The sequence below is a fragment of the Ictalurus furcatus genome, chromosome 13, assembly GCF_023375685.1.
Source record: "Ictalurus furcatus strain D&B chromosome 13, Billie_1.0, whole genome shotgun sequence".
Lineage (NCBI taxonomy): Eukaryota > Metazoa > Chordata > Actinopteri > Siluriformes > Ictaluridae > Ictalurus > Ictalurus furcatus.
Genome location: NC_071267.1, coordinates 10077446 through 10095736, shown reverse-complemented (window position 1 = coordinate 10095736; position 18291 = coordinate 10077446). Strand labels below are relative to the sequence as shown.

The following is an 18291-nucleotide window of genomic DNA, read 5'->3' as shown; positions in this document are numbered from 1 at the left end:
AGGTCCTGTTTAATTTTAGAAAAAAAAGCTATATTTCTTTCAATTCAATGTTATTTGTATAGCGCTTTTAACAATGGACATTGTCTCAAAGCAGCTTTACAGAAATGTATAAACACAGGATACATATTTTAAATATGTGAATTCATCCCCAATGAGCAAGCCGGTGGTGACGGTGGCGAGGAAAATCTCCCTAATATGATATGACGAAGAAACTTTGAGAGGAACCAGACTCAGAAGGGAACCCGTCCTCATCTGGGTAACAACAGTTAGTGTGAAAGTAAAAGAAAGCTCATTATGGTTTTTCATTATGGAAGTTCGCCTATGGTATAAGTTCACAAAGGTCAAATCTTGAAGAAGTTACGACATGAGCAGTTCTTTGGTTGATGTCCCTGAATTCTAGATGTAAACTGCCATCCTTTTTATATACTGCAACATTGTAAAATAAGGTTCAAAATATATAAATGTGTGCATGTGTGAAAAGGAGTTTATAATTCACTACATTTCACTACATACACAGCAGGACAGTTGAACCCATGTTTTTACACATCTGGTGTGGGATGAAAGAATGGGTTAACACAAAAGAATATTTGTTTAAGGAAACTTTTATTCAGTCATTCATCTTCAATAACCAGTTTATCCTGGTCAGAGTCGCGGTGGAATCAGAGCCCATCCCTGGAACACTGGGCTCAAGGTGTGAGAATTCACCCTATATGGGACACCAGTCCATTGCATATGTTACAGAACTTTGTGTAATGTCCCCATTATTTATTTCATGAATAGAATAGTCTCAGAATTCTTATTATATAATAATAATAATAATGATATATGGTATAAAGAAACATGTTGTACTGTCATTTGCTTATCGTACATTGGTTAAGATCTAACACACAGTAATTTGCATTAATAAGGCCAAGAGGTTCCTTGCTGTGAGCTAAGCCATGTGTCACACTAAGTCTGCATCTCACATCTAATGCCATAGGAAATCCAAAGTTGTCACTCTAATGGATCAAATCAAGATCCAAACCATGATCCCTTGTAATCCAGAGCAAAACAGTCTAGCTTTAAATAGCGGTTGTGATTATGTCAGTCTATTTACTGAAGCTGAGCAAAGAGACCATTCTCAAGATGGGCAACAATAAAAGTAGTGCTCTTTCTAAAGACCTACTAGAGGACCTAAAGTCCAACACTACGTACACAGAAGAGCAGCTTTACGCCTGGTATCAGGCCTTTCTGAAAGAGTGCCCGAGCGGATGCATCAGCAGGGAGCAGTTTGAGGGCATCTACGCCAGGTTCTTTCCCAATGCAAACCCGAAGGCCTACGCCCAGCACGTGTTCCGAAGTTTCGACTTGGACAGTAATGGCACACTCGATTTTAAAGAGTATATTGTGGCACTGCATCTCACCTCCTCCGGGAACACTATTGAGAAGCTCGAGTGGGCCTTCGCCTTGTACGATGTGGATAAGAATGGCAGCATAACAAAAAATGAGATGAATGACATTGTCAAGGTAATTTTTGGCTGGTTTGCAAAATTATTGTAGAAATGCATAATGTTTTGGTTTAATGCTGTAGTTATTGAATAGTTTAATGCCTTCAGTTTACCAATCATTCATTTTTGTTTAAGCATTATTTCTTTCATTTTCAGTCAATATTTAACATGATCTCTAAAGAGGACCAGAAAAACCTCCCCCATGATGAAAACACACCTGAAAAAAGAACAGAAAAAATCTGGAACTTTTTTGGGAAAAAAGAAAAGGGTAGGATAATGGTTTTGTTCACAAATCCTTAATCCCAAAGAAAGAGTTTAATTTGGTCACCAAGGCAAACAAAACTGTTGTGAATGTACAATGATTTCATTAAAAAAAAAAAAAAAAAAAAAAAAAAATGTATCTCTAGTATCTGTTCTTATTGTTTTCTCTATGCAGATAAAATTACAGAAGGAGAGTTCATTCAGGGAGTGATGGACAATAAGAACATCCTCAGACTGATCCAGTTTGATGAACCTCAGAAGATTCAAAACAGACTGAAACAAAAGAAGCAATAGTGCTTGCAGTGTTGTCTGGCCAGTTTTTAAAATTTTCAGTTTTTAATTGATGGATTTTGGAATTTTCATAATTTTTTTGTTTTGTGTATTTCTGTCCATTATTTATGACTTCACATTACCTTTCTTTCATTAAATAGATTGCCACACTGCAAAGTATGAATTGTTATGTTTATTATATCGTTTTGAATCATTTATTACAACATTTAAAAGAACAGACACAAGACTGAAAATCATAGATGAATACAGATATTTGTATCAATTATGCACTATACAAAAAACAATTAAGTGGCTCAATCATTAAAATAAGGTATGCTACTGTCTGTCCACAATATACAGGTATGCACAATATACAAGCAGTCTGTTAAAAGCAGCCATTCATTGAAGACATGCTATATTCACAGTTTCCACCTAGAAATATTTTAATAATGTTTTGTCCATAAATTCTCTGTTTCACCTGTTTGGCATTACATTTGTAATTAAAAAAATCAATTAGAAATGTATGTCAGTGGTCTCAATATGATTAAAAAAAAAAAAGTTTAATTGAAAAGAAATTCAATGTCCATGTTATAAGGTAGTATGTAATATGTACCAATGACCAATGTGTGTTTTAGTCATTACTGGAATAATTACTGGCCTTTTTGTGACACATATAAAGTAAATCTAGACAATAATTCTAACCGACACTGACTTGTCCTTTCCCTAACCTGTGAATGTGGTACATGTTACAAACATTAAAAGTCCTACCCATTTATACATGATATATATGCTATGGTTTCTGACTTTTTAACTGATTTATTTGGTTTCATGTCCATCTGTGTGCAATAATGTTGTACTGTTTAAAAAAAAAAAACATAATTAATTGACCACTCATTTTATCACAAGAAAAACCGAACATAAAGTGCTTCTGTACATGCAATAAACAGAACAACAGAATTTAAAAAGTAGCATTTTGATAGGTAGGCAGTTCACATTGTATTCACTTTAGATGACATCCTTTAAATCAGGGAGACAGAATTTAAGATTTGTTGTTTAAGGTTACTTGCTGTATCTACATCTAAAATAATTATGTAGATACATACATATCCCTTAAGAAATCAATTATGCAACATGGCTTTCTCAGTTAAGTGCTTTTACCAGAAGGCTTAGACTTAGGTTCCATGAAATGGCTATGCTAAGGACACCTACAACATTTCAGAATTTTATTTCACTGTGAATATGCTGGGTTGACTACGTCTGCGGCTGCTAAAAACCTAATGCAATTAGAAGGAGTGTACGACTATACTCAGTTTAAAAAATAATAATAAAAAAAATAAAAAAACAACAACCTATGAGTATTACTCAACAATGTTTATACAAAGATTCACCAGCACTTCTGGTCTATGAAAGAGTCAGAAGCAGTAGGAGGTTAAAACTGACTGTCCTCCAGAATCTCCTCCATGGTCTCGCCCAAAGTCATGTCCCCATCACTGCTGGACATACTCTTCCTTGTGTAGAACTCCAGACCTGGATTCTGTCCACAGGACAACTCTGCCCCTGATTGGATGGTCACCTGAGTGAGCTGGGTCTGTGTAGGAGCATGGCTTCGCTCCTCGTATGAGTCACTGTGATCTGAGGGGTGTCCCGTCCCTTCCCATGACTTTTTCCATAAGTATTTGGGATGCATGCGTGCAAAGCAGTTGTGATCTTCCAAGTGGTTGGAGACGAACAATTGCCACCTGTTCTTCAGCTCAGCACGGACCTGGAGATATAAGAAAAATGTGTGGTTGTCCAAGAGATAATAGTGCCATTGGCAGTTAAAGGACATGGAAAGCAAGAACTAGACTCATAGAAACATGTAACATGACCTATTACAATACTTAACATTGCTTAATGGCCAGTGTCACTTTAATGCTGCATTCTATTTCAGTCTTTACAGGCTCTCATTGACTTCCCCTGGCCATTTTCTCTTGATGTAATATCCTCTGCCATCTTAAGCTGTGCTTTAATACATAATTATCTCAAGTGATTTTTTTTTTATATGCAACACTTGTTCAAAAGACACAGTGAGCGCATTTGTATAAATGTAAACAGGAGCAATAATACTTAATATTTTAAAAGAATATCACATTAAATGCATTCAAATTGGGTTTTATTGCGACAACTCTACCCTCTTGTCACAAACTCCCCCTATCAGGGCTGCTTGTGCTGATCATTCATCCTCCATGTTCTTTTGTTTGTTTTATGTGCCTTTGTTTTGGTTTGGGTCCCCACCCCTGTCCTGTCATTGGTCTGTTACCCATTGTGTTCACCTGTTTGTCCTTAATAAAATTGTCTATTTATACCCCGCTGATTCTGTGTTTCATTATGAAGTCTTATTATGTATTTGTGTCATTAAGTCCGAGCTTTGTTTTTCAAGTTCTGTGTTTCCAGGTTTTAACCCTTGCCCATTTTTTAAAAATAATTTTTTTAAATGATAAACATTCATTGTTTGATGCTGGTTCTGTTCTTCAACCTTCACTATGGACTATGACTAGTATTGTATTCCCCTAAATAAAACACTTGCTGAGTTTCATTCCAATACACTACAAATCTCTTCACTTATACACACTCCTACAGGGTTGCCAGGCCCGCTTTGGGCTCTTTTTTTTTTTTTAATAAATTGAATGTACGATATGTATGTCAATAAGCTGGTCTACTCATTCTCATTGCTATTTTTTATTCATGACAATATACTGTAGGTAATAATAAGACCATGGTAGTCTTTATGTAAAAGAACTGTTTAGAGAAACATTTTTGTAATATTACTTAAAAATTTATTTTTAAAAATAAATTTTTTCACAGTCTCACAATCAACTCTACTAGAAGCAGTGTATAGTATTGGGAAGACACAGATTATGAGTTTTGTTATGGGAATGGTTTTGTATGTCCCTTGTGCTGCTAGAGGTCTCTCATGTGACATAGATATTATCTTCCAAAGTGAAATTAACAATGGCATATCTCCATGAAGTATCGAAATACAGAACAAATCAGTTACATAAAAAAAACATTTAGAAAAGTTTTAGTGATGTGTACATTCTAAAACTGCACATATTCTAAAAATGAGCTCCACTAACTTACCTCTCCATTGGCAAAACAGTACAGAACAGCAACTAAGAATCCCTAGTGAAAGAAATTCAATTATTAGCCCAATTAAAGATGACTTTCTCTGATATTTTTTGCCAAGCTGACAAAGACAACCATCAGGTTACTACCTGGAAAGAGCTCAGGGTTAAATTAAAGAAATCCCGCACATAGCGATGATTTCCCTCAATAGTTTCATCTATGAGTATCGAGAACAGAATTTCGTGGATCCCGAGCAATGGAATCAACACCAGTGTAGCTCTCGCTAAGCTGCAAAAGGGAAAAAGGAAACAATAATCAGAAACTCTGTGTAATATATGTTGAGTTATGCCAAACTATGCAAACACATACCAACCTGTATCTGTAGTCCGTAAACCTTAGTTGATCAGCTTTTAATTTGGAGAGCAGGAGTTGTATGATCCTGAGGAATATACCGAAAATAACCTGAAAAACAAAGGAACATTTCAGGGCCAGAATTATGACCTTAACTCTACATGTAACTTAGCTAAATGTACTCATCCCATGATAGATAACCCATTAGAGCCATTAATCATTGATTCTTCAAAACACTAATGGAGGTCTGAGGTGTGCTGTTATAGGAAAATAAACAATGATGGCATGATGTGTTTGATTTGGTGTCATGTGGCACAGCATGAAGCATAGTTACTGTTACATCCAGATTTTAAGTTGTTAACACTAACTTATTTATTTATTTATTAAAGAATATGTTGTATTTTTAGCTGTTTATCGTCTCATTTAATGTTTCAGAACATCTGTGAAAAAAGTTATTTCCTATTATCGCCAACATCATAACAGCTATAAATAGTTGTTCCCTCACCAGCCTCTCTTTTTACTTTCTCTTGAAGTTAATTAGTCCAAAAATGTCATTTTATCAAGAAACCCTCCATCCTGAAGAATTTCCTGTGATGGAAAATTTAAATGAACAGCTTTACCTCTAACTGTTACAGAGCAATGACACTGGAGACTCCATCCAGGGATGATAAATAAACATCCCCTCACCATATAAACAGTTGCAAAGATTAATCAATTTATGTGGTGCGTCCAACATAATACGTCCAGTGTAAGTTGTTACTATATAAATGCTAATGGATTAGAAAGAGCACATTATGGGGCAGGAATACTATCAGAGCTGCTGTTATAGAGAATTGATCAAAACCTTCTGACCAAGCAGATTTGAGAATTCAACAGTGCTATGATGATGCGCTGCAACCTCCGTGATGGAAAATTGCAATGGAACAGTCATTCAATTCCCAGCTGGGAACTCGGCTAACAACCAGTTTGGTGACGTCCACAGGCAACATATTTCCTTTGGCATCATTTTTTAACTTGATTTTACTTGATTTTACTTGATATGTAGATTTTGTGGTGTCAGAATTGTAAGTTTAGATTTATAATTTAATTCTGTTGATTTCAGCCCAGTGTTACTAATGCGATAAGACCATTGCAACAGAATTAAATGACATACCTTATATGTCATTTCTCTTTGCATTATGAAATTCAGAGACTAGTCATATGAATTTGATTTTGCTCTGGGAATCAATCTTCTTCCAAAAAGAAGCACTGCAATGTGTTTAGATCGGAACGTGTGAAAATCTATGTGAAACGTTTATATTTCTGAGTACAATGGATTGCATCATCCATCCATTAATTTTCCATACCACTGATCCTACACAGGGTCATAGAGCCTATCTCAGGGAACTCGGGGCACAAAGCGGAGGACACCCTGGACAGGGGGGCCAGCCCATCGCAGACACTACAATTCCCAATTAGGAAATGGCAATCAGCAACATGTCTACAACACATTTTTTGGACTGGAGGAGGAAACCGGAATACCTGGAGGAATCCTCGGAAGCATGGGAAGAACATGCAAACTCTGTGCACACAAGCCAAAGGCAGGATTCAAACCCCCAACCTCAGAGGTGCGAGGCAAATGTACTAACCTCTAAACCACCATGCCTCCATGGCTTGCATCATTATTTTTGAATAGCTCTATATTTTACGTTTAGATGGTCAATCTCCTGATAGATTATGGCTAGCACTAAACACATGATGTTCTGTGGCAAAGTTATCGAGTACCTAACACAGACATGATGATACTGAGCAAAAGTATAGCAGGATTTAGTGATTTTCCTTCTCAATACCTAATCTAACTCACCAGTTAATGGCTAGGTTTAACTGATGTGTTCGAGTAAGGAAATCAGACTGTGCTGAAACAATAATCCTTGATCTATAACTGACTCTATTAAAAGTATGGAGTATAATACTTACAAAAATTGACAGTGTAATCGGAGCTCTGATAATCCACCAGATCCATCTGTTAGTGATGACCCAGCAGCTTTGGGAAAAACAAAACACGAGCAGCCAATATTTTAACACATGTATGATAGATGGAAAATACATCCTAAAAAAAACTCTAAAAAAAAAAAATAAAGCTGAATTTAGAACATGTTTAATTTCATTTAATGTCAATTTATCATGCCTTACCCTTGATTTTCATACAGAGCTTTAACCACTGTCCAAGGTATCACAAACAGAAATGGAGTCCCTAAATGAAAACAAGAGCATCTTTAATTAATATAAAATTTAGAATTCCATAAAAATACAATAAACTGTGATGAAAAAAACCCCACTGTGATTTAGCACAGTTTGGTGTAACAGACTACAGTTACCTTTTACTACATTTCAAAGAAAAATGTATACGTTCTAGTCACTACATTTCTTAATCATACTGTATATTTGTAGTCATAAGGTGATTTTTTTTAGCAGCAGATTGCATTTGATCTAAATTCCTTACAAATTAAAACTTTAACAGATGTGACAGACCTAACACCCATCCCTGTAATCTATCTACTGCTGTGTATACTTTGTATTTATCAAGACAGATTGTATTGTGACAGCTAGCTATTAGCATTCATCTACTTTGCATCATAAGAGTTAATAAAATACTATTTGAGCTGTTGTTACTTAGTCTGAGTTAGGATTTTCCCCACATTCCTTGGTGCCTTTATTTATGTTCAGTGACTAAAATCCTTTTCTTCTGTGAATCTTTTAGAGTGCTGCGAAAAAGTATTTGCCGCCATCCTGATTGCTTCTGTTTTTGTGTATATCTCAGACTGAATAATTTTAGATCTTCAAATGACATACAACCTAAAACAAAGGCAACCTGAGTAAACACGTAATACAGTTTTTATTTATTTATTCATTTTATTGAATTAAAAAAAGTTATCCAACATCTATCACCCATGATGGCAGAATTATGTATTTCAATCACCTTCTTCCTCAACATTTCAAGAATTTCTTTAAACTTAACACACACAGTAACTAAATGAGTTACTATGTAAGACCTTTTAACCAAATTTATGCTGTGGAAAAAGTTCTATTTTAGTGTTCATTTGATTGAACAGGGTTTGCAGTAATCAGGCCTGGTTGTGTCTAGTCCAGCTGAACCCCATTATGAATGCAGTTTCATAGATTTGGGGAATTAGTAACTACTGCTTATTAGTAACTTATAACCAGTAGGTATTGGATACATTTTTTTCTTCAATGAATAATATTATCATTTAAAAACTGTATTTTGTGCTTACTTGGGTTGCCTTTGTTTTATCTTAGATTAATTAGATTTATCTAGGATGGGGGCAAATACTGTTTCACAGCACTGTCCATTCACACATTAATTTAATTTACTTTTTTACTTTTCAACTTTAACATTTTTAACTTTGTATTAACTACTGATGAGTAATTGCACCTACAATAATATGGATACTTTTTTTTTTACCTCTGCAATTTAGTAATTACTTTTCCACTCTATCTTTGGTGCCATATCAGATGACAGCTACCTGTCAGTGCAACTCATGCTAATCCTTTTCTTAAGACAGCTGTATGATTGACTGTTTATGTGTTATAGGATGGCCTACCCCATCCTACCAGCATGTATCTCTTCAGCAGCCTCCGCTTGGTCAACACAGAAGTAAAGAGTAGAGTGTGAAGGAAGATCGCCTCCAACAAGAGCCAGAAGTAATTACAGGCCACAAAATACTGCATTGACACCTTGGAGGCTTTGCATAGCAGGGCTTTCTGTGAGGTTGACATTTTAATAATATAATTAATAGTATGAAATTAACTCATGCTTGGATTTTATAAACAATTACGTTATGTGCACTACATTATCTGGACATGTAAGCTAATTCACAAAACAACATAACAGCAATACAGTTATACAGTATATGGTTCATTGAGAAATGAATAATGATGCAGTACAGTAGATTCCTTGAAGCTGTTCCATCCAGCTTCATCATATGGCTTGTTGGAGTACGTGACGTGAAACACGACTTCTTTGGTTATGACTGCCATAGCTCTAAGCATGAATGACACAAAGAGGTTCATGTGGATGTAGTTCCTAGTACAGTGAAGCTTCCTGGAAATTAGAAATAGAGATTTATCCATTGCATGGTTTGTTTAGGATCGATATAATTAGCAAGCTTTGACAGTAATCAATATAATAAGACAATCGGATTACTGGAGCCAGACTCCATATGTATAAATGATAGGACAAAACAAAAACAACAATGCTTGATCAATTGTTGAGGAGAATAAAGCTATGCCAGAGAAAGACACTTGTAAATAACAACAAAAACTAACGTCAAAATTCATATGACATAAAACAGCAGATTAAATGGCCACTATAAGTGATGGATAGCAATGATACACTATATGGCAAAATTATGTGGACTCCTGACCATCACACTCATATGTGGGTCATCTCCACACTGTAGCCAAAAGGTTAGAAGCACACAGTTGTCTAGAATGTCTGTGTATGCTGTAGCATTAAGACTTCCATTAACTGGCACTAAGGAGACCAAACGTGTTCCAGCATGACAATGCCCCTGGGCACAAAGCACTATCGATAAAGATATGGCTTGTGAAGTTTAGAGTGGAAGAACTTGAACGGTCGTGCATGAGTCCTGACCTCAAGCCCACCGAACACCTTTGGGATGATTTAGAACGCTGACTTCGCGCCTATGGGCGAATGGGCAAATTCCCACAGCCACACTCCAAAATGTTGTGGAAAGCCTTCCCAGAAGATTGGAGGCTGTTATGGCATCAAAGCGTTGGCCAACTCCATATTAATGCCGATGGTTTTAGAATGGGATGTTCAACAAGCACATATGAGTGTGATGGTCAGGTGTCCCCATACTTTTGCCAATATCATTTACATGTGTTTATTAGTGTGTTTATGTGTATCAATTTATAACATAAGAATGAACAGAGAAGGACCAAGAACTGCACTTTACTGAACTTCACTTACCTCAACAGGCCCATAATAATCACAGCTAGAATCAGACTGAACAAGGACAGCATGTAGCCAACTATGGAGAGGATCCTCAAGACTGAATGTTGAAATTTCATGTCTTCCTGTGTTAGACAACATGTAAAGTAAACCACATTGTTAACTGATGTATGATAGAATGCTTAGTCTGAACTGAAGGAAATTTTACCTCATTTTTGAAAAAGCCTGGATCTTCACATTCAGAGTGATCCCGCCAGATAATGCTGGAATTCTCTTCTGTTTTCCAGGTTCCATTGGCTGTACATATTTTATACACATTTCCTGAAAAACCTGAATAAAACAGAAACATTGCGCATAAAACATGAAGCAGAATAAATCCCAGTCTTAGAAAGTAACATATGGTTCTTGTTCACAGTATCTTCCTTTATTGGCATAAGTTTATTGCTTTGTCATATCAGTGGCTTTGACATATGAAGTTTTTTTAGAGAATAGTCATGATTCCATTCATAGAAACAGCAGCATCCCACAGGCACAGGGTAAAAAAAAGGCATGTACACAAACCACTGTAGCAGAAATTAACCAAATACTCTGATCTGTTTTTGTTTATTTGAAAAAATATATCTTACATTTACAGGAGAGCAAACAAGACAGTGTACCTTCCTTAATCCATGGTAAATATGGAGGGCAGGGCACTGATACATTCCCAGGAGATGAATGTGGCCAACAGGCAAAACGGTCTAATGTCCCGTTGCAGTATATTCCTTTAAAAATAATGGAGGATAAATGAATATATATATATATATATATATATATATATATATATATATATATATATATATATATAGTATGATTGTTTACAATATAATAAATATATAATATTTACAAACAAAGGGCACAAAACCTGATTTTCAGATGTCGAGACAGAGAATCTTTACAATTCTCACTCTCATTCGTTATCCCATAATGCACTGCGTTTTCTGAAATTCGTTGCAATTTACTGAAAACGCAATTCACTGCTTTAATTACCATATCCTTTACAGTACATATAAATGTACAAAATAATTAACCTGTTTACGCTGGATGTATACAGTGTCTACAATGTACAGTGACTAAATATGTACAGTTAAGCAATATCAAACAAGCAAGAGTGCAGTTATACTGAATATCAGTATGGCCGTGATTCGGCTGTATATATCATGCAGGTATGCAGATAATCACAACCATGCTGATATTATAACAGCATGATTGCGAGTGCGATATAACAGTTCTATAAACAAGAAGTTACTATCGAGTAACTAACATTTCAGACAGAATATAGCTGAATATTTTGTTTATTTTCAACGAAAATAGTTCCCAAAGAAGCCACAGCTGAATTGTTGTGTGTTGCCATGCAATGCACAGACTGAATCACACATTCAGTCACACCACGGGCAATTTAGAGTCACCAATTCACCTACCAGCATGTTTTTGGGAAATGGTAGGAAACTGGGGGACCCTGAGTGAACCCACTGAGACACAGATGCTGGGAGAACATGCAAAACTCCACACAGACAGTAACCTGAGCTGAGGACTGAAATAGGGACTCTGGAGCTGTGAGGTGGCATAGCTACCCACTGCACCACCATGCCGTCAAAGTTAAAATCAGCTATATTAACAGTAATTTATATAAAAGAAATGAGAAATGAAAACCTATTCCATTAACTGTGATATACACAGATATACAGTATCTGGTTCTGTTTTAAGGGCTTAATTTAACTAAGAAAAATTAGGCAAAGGTTTTCAGTCTTACTTGTTAATCAGCTTTGGAATCAAAATAAGATAAAAATATCTTTTTGATTTTTTTATTATTTTTTTTTACTGCTAAAGCAACATGATACAGTAACACTTTTAAACTATCAAAGTTTTGTTTAAAAATAGGAATAATATATACACAACAGTTAACAGTTTCTCTGACTGAAGAAAAAGTTTTTACACTTCTGAAATGAAAACATTTCTTTACAACACAAAGGAAAACAGTGTTACATCATTATTATTATCATTGTCATCATTATGCCATGCTATGGTTTACATTTTTTTTTCAGAATTATAGTACCATCTGCTCTGCTTGACATTCATATAAACCAAAGCTAGGAACCTTACACCTCAATGAATAGTGACCACCACAGGATAACAAACCAAATATTAATCATTCTCAGCACACCTGTGACACTGATATACTGTAGTAGTGGCATGGAAGTGTGTGTGGCATGGGTATGAGTGTATCAACAGAAGTGTCTCTGGTGTATTAAACACCAGTCGCTGTGGGGTTGAGAACAATTCATGAACAAAGTATAACTGTATTCAGACACTATGCACTGAAGGACTCGAAGGGAATATATATATATATATATATATATATATATATATATATATATATATATATATATATATATATATATATATATATACACACGCACATACATACAAATACACACACACTTAAATAAATGTATGACTTTGGTTTTTCTATTTGTTGTACGCACCAGTCATATTGTCTAGGGTGGTTTCCAGGGTTCTGGTACAGTTTTCTTTATATTCAGCATGTTTAGACAACAAATCTTCAAAGATGGTGCCAGTGACCTTGAATGGAGTTTAAAAAAAAATAGGATTCAATTACTTCACAAATTCTATACACACCATATCAAGTTAACGCTTTATACACTTTATCCTGTCTTCTAACTATTTTGTTACATTTATCAACCCACACACACAAGATGGCAGTGTTTAAATAAATTTTCCATAAAAGACTTAATATCATATCATATGATATCATCACAATTGTTGCATTCATTTTTGTCAACCTCTCAAATTAGTATAAATATCATAATATTAATAACTAAAATTAAAGTAGAGCATTTTGGATTACATTAGATGCAGTTGGGTGACAGATTAAAGGAAAATATGGTGCTGAAATGTTGGGGCATTTATTTTGCTGTCATGATTTGCGCTATTTGTTCCCTTCGAGAGAAGATGGCACAGACTTAGAGAGAAGTCATGTCCAGGATGTCAATGTCATCATTAACAGGGCTTCACTGAATGCTTTGCTAAGTATGAAAATTAAATGTATCATATGCTATGGCTTTCACAGTCACCTGATCTCAACTCAGATGAACACCTAAATGAGAATTTGGACTGATGTGCTCTTCACCACCATCATCAAAACACCAGCTGAATGAATATATTTTGGAAGAGTGGTGTTTATTCCTCTAGGACCATTCCAGAGACTTCTGTGCAAATGTGCATTGAAGCTGTTCTTGTGGCTCATGGTGGGTGAACACTTCAATTTTTCCTTGAATTCTGGTCATAAAAATTGTTCTTCAAACAAAATCTAAAAGCAATATTATTCAATGTAAATTCTCTCTGAATATGTTAAATAGGTAACAGTTCAGCTGTCACAAATATCTAACATATTAAGAATACAATTTGTACAATTTAGATCATAGGCACACCTCTAATGTTTGCGGTGAGATATACGTGCCTACGCGTTTGTTAGTTGGACCTAATATTTGCTGCCTGCTCACAACCTAGCAACCACTTGTTCACACTGTAGCCCTTTACCAAATATTTACCCCAAATTTCCACACTGCATCAGTGGAAAGTTTTAAATTAGACAACTGAACAGAAGACCTGAGATTTATCTCCAAAACGTCATGTCTAAGGTAGCGCCTGGATAGAATCGGTTTACTATTACATTTTTTTTCCTCCACCTTGCTTCCGACTAAACTGTAATTTTGTAAAAGGATTATTTTATTCGGGTTAAACGAATCTTCTTTAATTTGGGCACTCGAATGTATGAAGGAATTGAATAAATCAAACATGCAAAGCTGTTTGGTTTTTTTTAACTTATTTTTGTATTTTAATATTTGCAGCAAAGATAAGTGAAAATGAACCACTCGGAATGATATTTCTTATCAAACGAAAGGTTTTAGAGAAACATGCTGTAACCTTTAGCAACAGTTCTGCAACAGCAATGAGTGTGCAAGGGCTTTCACACTTACCCGTGTGTATGGGAGCAGCAGAAGGAGAGTGAGGAGTTTTATAGCACCCATGCTTGTTAGACTCGTGGCTGGCTGGGGGAAGATCCGTGTATCCATGGCTCACTGCTCACCTTCTTGCAAGGCATACAGTGCATCACGACTTCTCACTACATCCCTGATCGCCTCCAGTAATGTCACTCCTGAGAAAACTTCCTGTTTGATGTATGCCAGTCTATAAGCACTTGATCCAAGTAGCTTTGAGGAGTAAAAGTAGCCTTGATGATTAGAAGTATCGTCTAGAAGAAAGGTAAGGTCTTCAGAGCTTCCTCTAATCCACACTCTTTTCCGGCACCCCGTCCTCAACTGAGAATGTGTCTTGCTTGCTCGCTGGCTACTCTCCTCCTGGCCCTCCCCAACCACTCAAGATAAGCAAAGAGGTCAACCTACAACTATAGCTCGTTGTGTAGGCAGCATTCAAGTCAAATAAAAAATAAAATAAAAGAGCAAACCTTATCACATGTTGCATCTAAATCAAGTTTCTGGAGGGGTTTCTGATTTTAATATGACCCTCAGATGTTATGAGTGCCATACCTCTGAATCATAGATAGCAGCACAGACAAGACAGCCTGCACTTTATCCTGAGTGATCAAGTCATCTAAAAAGTAGCGTCAGAGTGGATAGTGCATAATGTAATCTTACCAAGCACTCATCCAGCTGCTTAACATTCTTAGACTGTTGTTCATAGAGAATTTGCTTCTTCAAGCACACTGTAGAACTCTAGGCAGCTACAAAAAGTGATATTCACATACAAATGTGTTGTTTCTTTTCAGTATTTCTCCTTTATTATATACAATACTGTGCAAAAGTCTTAGGCACATGCAAAGAAATGCATTACAGCAACGATGCCCTCAAACATCATGACATTAAATGTTTTTACCTTAAAAAAAAAAAATACTATAAAGCGCAGTAAACAGAAATAAATGAAACAAAGTCGATATTTGGTGTGTCGACCATTTGCTTTAAAAAAAAACAAGAGTAGTAGTCTCAAGCACAATTAGAGCAGTTTTATAAAGAGATGAGCTGTAAGTTTTATTGAGAATCTTGCAGAACCAGCCACAGTTCTTGCGGCGACTTTGGTTTTTGCACTTGCTTCTTATTTTTGCAGCAAAACCCAGCAGCCTTCATTATGTTTTTTTGTCTGAAAAGTGTCTCTTACGTAATATTCTGCTTTCTTTACTGACATACAAACATGTAATAAAATTAAACATTTAAAAACTATTAAATGTAACGTTTAATTTTGTGCTGGAAAACGAATGTTTGGAAATCTAAAATGTTTCTCGTACTGACTCGATAATGTAGAAGTCAAAGTTTGTACTAAAGTAACGAAGTTTGTACTAAAAAATACTGGGTGGCTAATACTTTTGCACAGTACTGTATATTAGGATAGTTTAAATACAGTATGGCAAATATAATCACCGTCTTATATATGAGATATACATCCAGAATGATTGTGTTCAGTTACATTTTATGTCATTGGTTCCATCTCCATGTACAGATTAAAGCAGGTAACATTACTTGGTAAATGGATGTGAACTCTCTGTAAATGTACACTGTGCTCCATTCAGGGTCACATTAGTATGATTGCATTAGTGTCAATGCTGGCCATTTCCCTGATAAGGCAAATACCCACACCACTCATTTCAGCATCAGAACAGCCGGAGCAAAATACATTCATAAACAAAAAAAAAAAGACATAATCATTATGGCTAATTTGCTAGATAGTGCATTACCACCTTGCATTTTTTTTTTGCTAATTATGTAAATGAAAATGAGGAAACTCAATTTGCTTAGACATGAGGCACCGTAGTAATGGATGAAATGGAAAAGCGATTAGCTAATGTGACTGTACGTATTTGTCATTAGAAACCTTTTAACTTGGTTACAGGTGTTTTTCTGCTCATGGCGAGTTAATCTGATCTTAATACTGAGAGCAGCACCAACATCATCATATCAACATTTAACCAGCCTGACCTTCAGCATGCAGTACGTACCCACTCTTTATGATTTAAATTTTCATTAAGGCTTAATCTAATGTGGTACATGAAGCTAATATAATGAGCCATTAAGTTTATAGTCAAAGACTTACCAGAGAAACACAAAACACAAACATGCTTATCATTTCAGCTTTTGAATAATATGATTCATACTGGTATTTTTGTCTCAACTGTATACGTTTTTTGTAGCCTGACACTGAATAAAGGAATCTGCCAAACAAATTCATGTAAAACTTTCATGCCAATATTTGCATAAGCAAATTTATTATATCATTTGGTAAAACATTGCCTGGATTTTTTTCCATTCTTCAACTGTCGAGTGTGGGTGAGCCTGTTCCTACTGTAGCCTCAGATTCCTGTTCTTGTCTTGCATGAGTGGAACCCGATGTGGGTCTTTTCCTATTGCAGCCCTTCTGCCTCAAGGTTCGATGTGTTATGTGTTCTAAGATGCTTTTCTGCTCAACATGGTTGATATGTCGAGTGGTTATTTGAGGTACCATAGCCTTTCTGTCAGCTCAAACTATTCTGGTCATTTTCCTCTGACCTCTCTCATCAGCAAGGCATTTCCATCTAAACTGGATTTTTATTTTTATTTTTTTTGGCTTGTTTTTCTCCCTATTCTGTGTAAAATCGAGATACTGTTGTGGGTTAAAATCTTAGGAGTTTTTGAAATACTGAAACCAGTCAGTCTGGCACTTACTGTGATCATAATTTGATCCAATTCTGATGTTTGATGATAATGCATCATGTCACAAAGCATAAGTCATCTCAGACGGTTCCCTGAACATGATAATGTGTCCAGTGTACTTCAGTGGCCTCCCCAGTCACCAGATCTGAATCCAATAGAGCACCTTTTATAATGCGGTATAATAATAAATATATTTAATTTCTAACTAATCACCTGTAATCAGGTCTTTCCATCCTCTGATCAAACCCTAGGATATTTAAGCTGCAGCAGTGAGGGGATTAGTCCTACATCATTTACTATTTCTTATTACATTGTGAGACAAGCATGTAGAAGCATGAAAGAAAGAAACTATGACTGCGCACCTATTTTTGTGTCTGTATAATACAGTCAGGTGTGTGCACACATCTACTGTACATATAGCTGTTAAGCAGTGTACATTTATCATAATAAAGACAGAAAGCTATTAGAAAAGAGAAAAAAATATCAAGCAATTTAATACATGTTTGCAGAGTTCATCACTGTCTTTGGGAAAGAAAATGTCTGGTTTCCTAAACTTTGTAAATTGTACACTGGATCAACATCCTCTCATTTGATTTAAACACATACTAGAAATATAAACTAAAATAGCAGGACACTTACAGTGTCTTTGCCTGTCTTCAAGAGACCTAAGAAATTTCCCATGCTCTCTGTCTCTGGGGTCAAGATGTGTAACGGATACACAAAGCAGAACAGACAGAATACAACTGTATAAATCTGCACAGAAGCCAAAGTCACATGATCAAAGGCTGTAACGCATTTGTCCGGTAAGTGTCACGTTCCAACTTATAGAAATTGTATGGAATGCAACCGACAAGTGCTGCTTTAGTGAAAGTGAAGTCGCAAAGATGTGTCAAGCGACCTGCATCTGAAGAAATGTTTATCATCGACATTCGCAGTCGTGAATCTTCAGAACATTATTTTATTGGAACATGATCAATGTGTCTAGTTACTGCTATGTAACTGTAGATTTCATCTCTTTATCCTTTCATTTACAATACTTTACTCAAATCAATATGCATGTCTGGGTTTAAGAGTATCCAAATAA

General features: G+C 35.7%; 2 protein-coding genes across 2 annotated transcripts; one reads left to right on the top strand and one right to left on the bottom strand.

Annotated features, from left to right (window-relative positions):
- Window positions 1–869: 869 nt before the first annotated feature.
- rcvrnb (recoverin b) lies at window positions 870–2060 on the top strand. Its single transcript, XM_053640526.1, has 3 exons — window positions 870–1506; window positions 1644–1755; window positions 1924–2060. Exons 1-3 carry the CDS (start codon window positions 1081–1083, stop codon window positions 2040–2042), a joined length of 657 nt encoding a protein of 218 aa, XP_053496501.1. The 5' UTR covers window positions 870–1080; the 3' UTR covers window positions 2043–2060.
- On the bottom strand, window positions 2060–15634 carry LOC128617414 (glucagon-like peptide 2 receptor). Its single transcript, XM_053640525.1, has 13 exons — window positions 14487–15634; window positions 12972–13068; window positions 11106–11210; window positions 10658–10779; window positions 10468–10574; window positions 9420–9576; window positions 9077–9236; window positions 7647–7707; window positions 7431–7497; window positions 5497–5585; window positions 5273–5411; window positions 5139–5180; window positions 2060–3780 (listed from the first exon to the last, which is right to left on the bottom strand). The coding sequence occupies exons 1-13, from the start codon at window positions 14580–14582 to the stop codon at window positions 3448–3450; spliced, it is 1575 nt and encodes a 524-aa protein (XP_053496500.1). The 5' UTR covers window positions 14583–15634; the 3' UTR covers window positions 2060–3447.
- Between the last annotated feature and the right edge of the window lie 2657 nt (window positions 15635–18291).

What these genes read in the sequence shown, in the direction of transcription:
- rcvrnb (XM_053640526.1), top strand. Translation starts at nt 1,081, where the DNA reads ATGTCAGTCTATTTACTGAAGCTGAGCAAAGAGACCATTCTCAAGATG. An exon ending in AGATGAATGACATTGTCAAG is followed by an intron (nt 1,507 to 1,643) that starts GTAATTTTTGGC and finishes TTTCATTTTCAG; the next exon opens with TCAATATTTAACATGATCTC. An exon ending in TTTTGGGAAAAAAGAAAAGG is followed by an intron (nt 1,756 to 1,923) that starts GTAGGATAATGG and finishes TTCTCTATGCAG; the next exon opens with ATAAAATTACAGAAGGAGAG.
- LOC128617414 (XM_053640525.1), bottom strand. Translation starts at nt 14,582, where the DNA reads ATGGATACACGGATCTTCCCCCAGCCAGCCACGAGTCTAACAAGCATG. An exon ending in TGCTGCTCCCATACACACGG is followed by an intron (nt 13,069 to 14,486) that starts GTAAGTGTGAAA and finishes ACTCCATTCAAG; the next exon opens with GTCACTGGCACCATCTTTGA. An exon ending in ATACATGCTGGTAGGATGGG is followed by an intron (nt 7,708 to 9,076) that starts GTAGGCCATCCT and finishes GTTTTCATTTAG; the next exon opens with GGACTCCATTTCTGTTTGTG.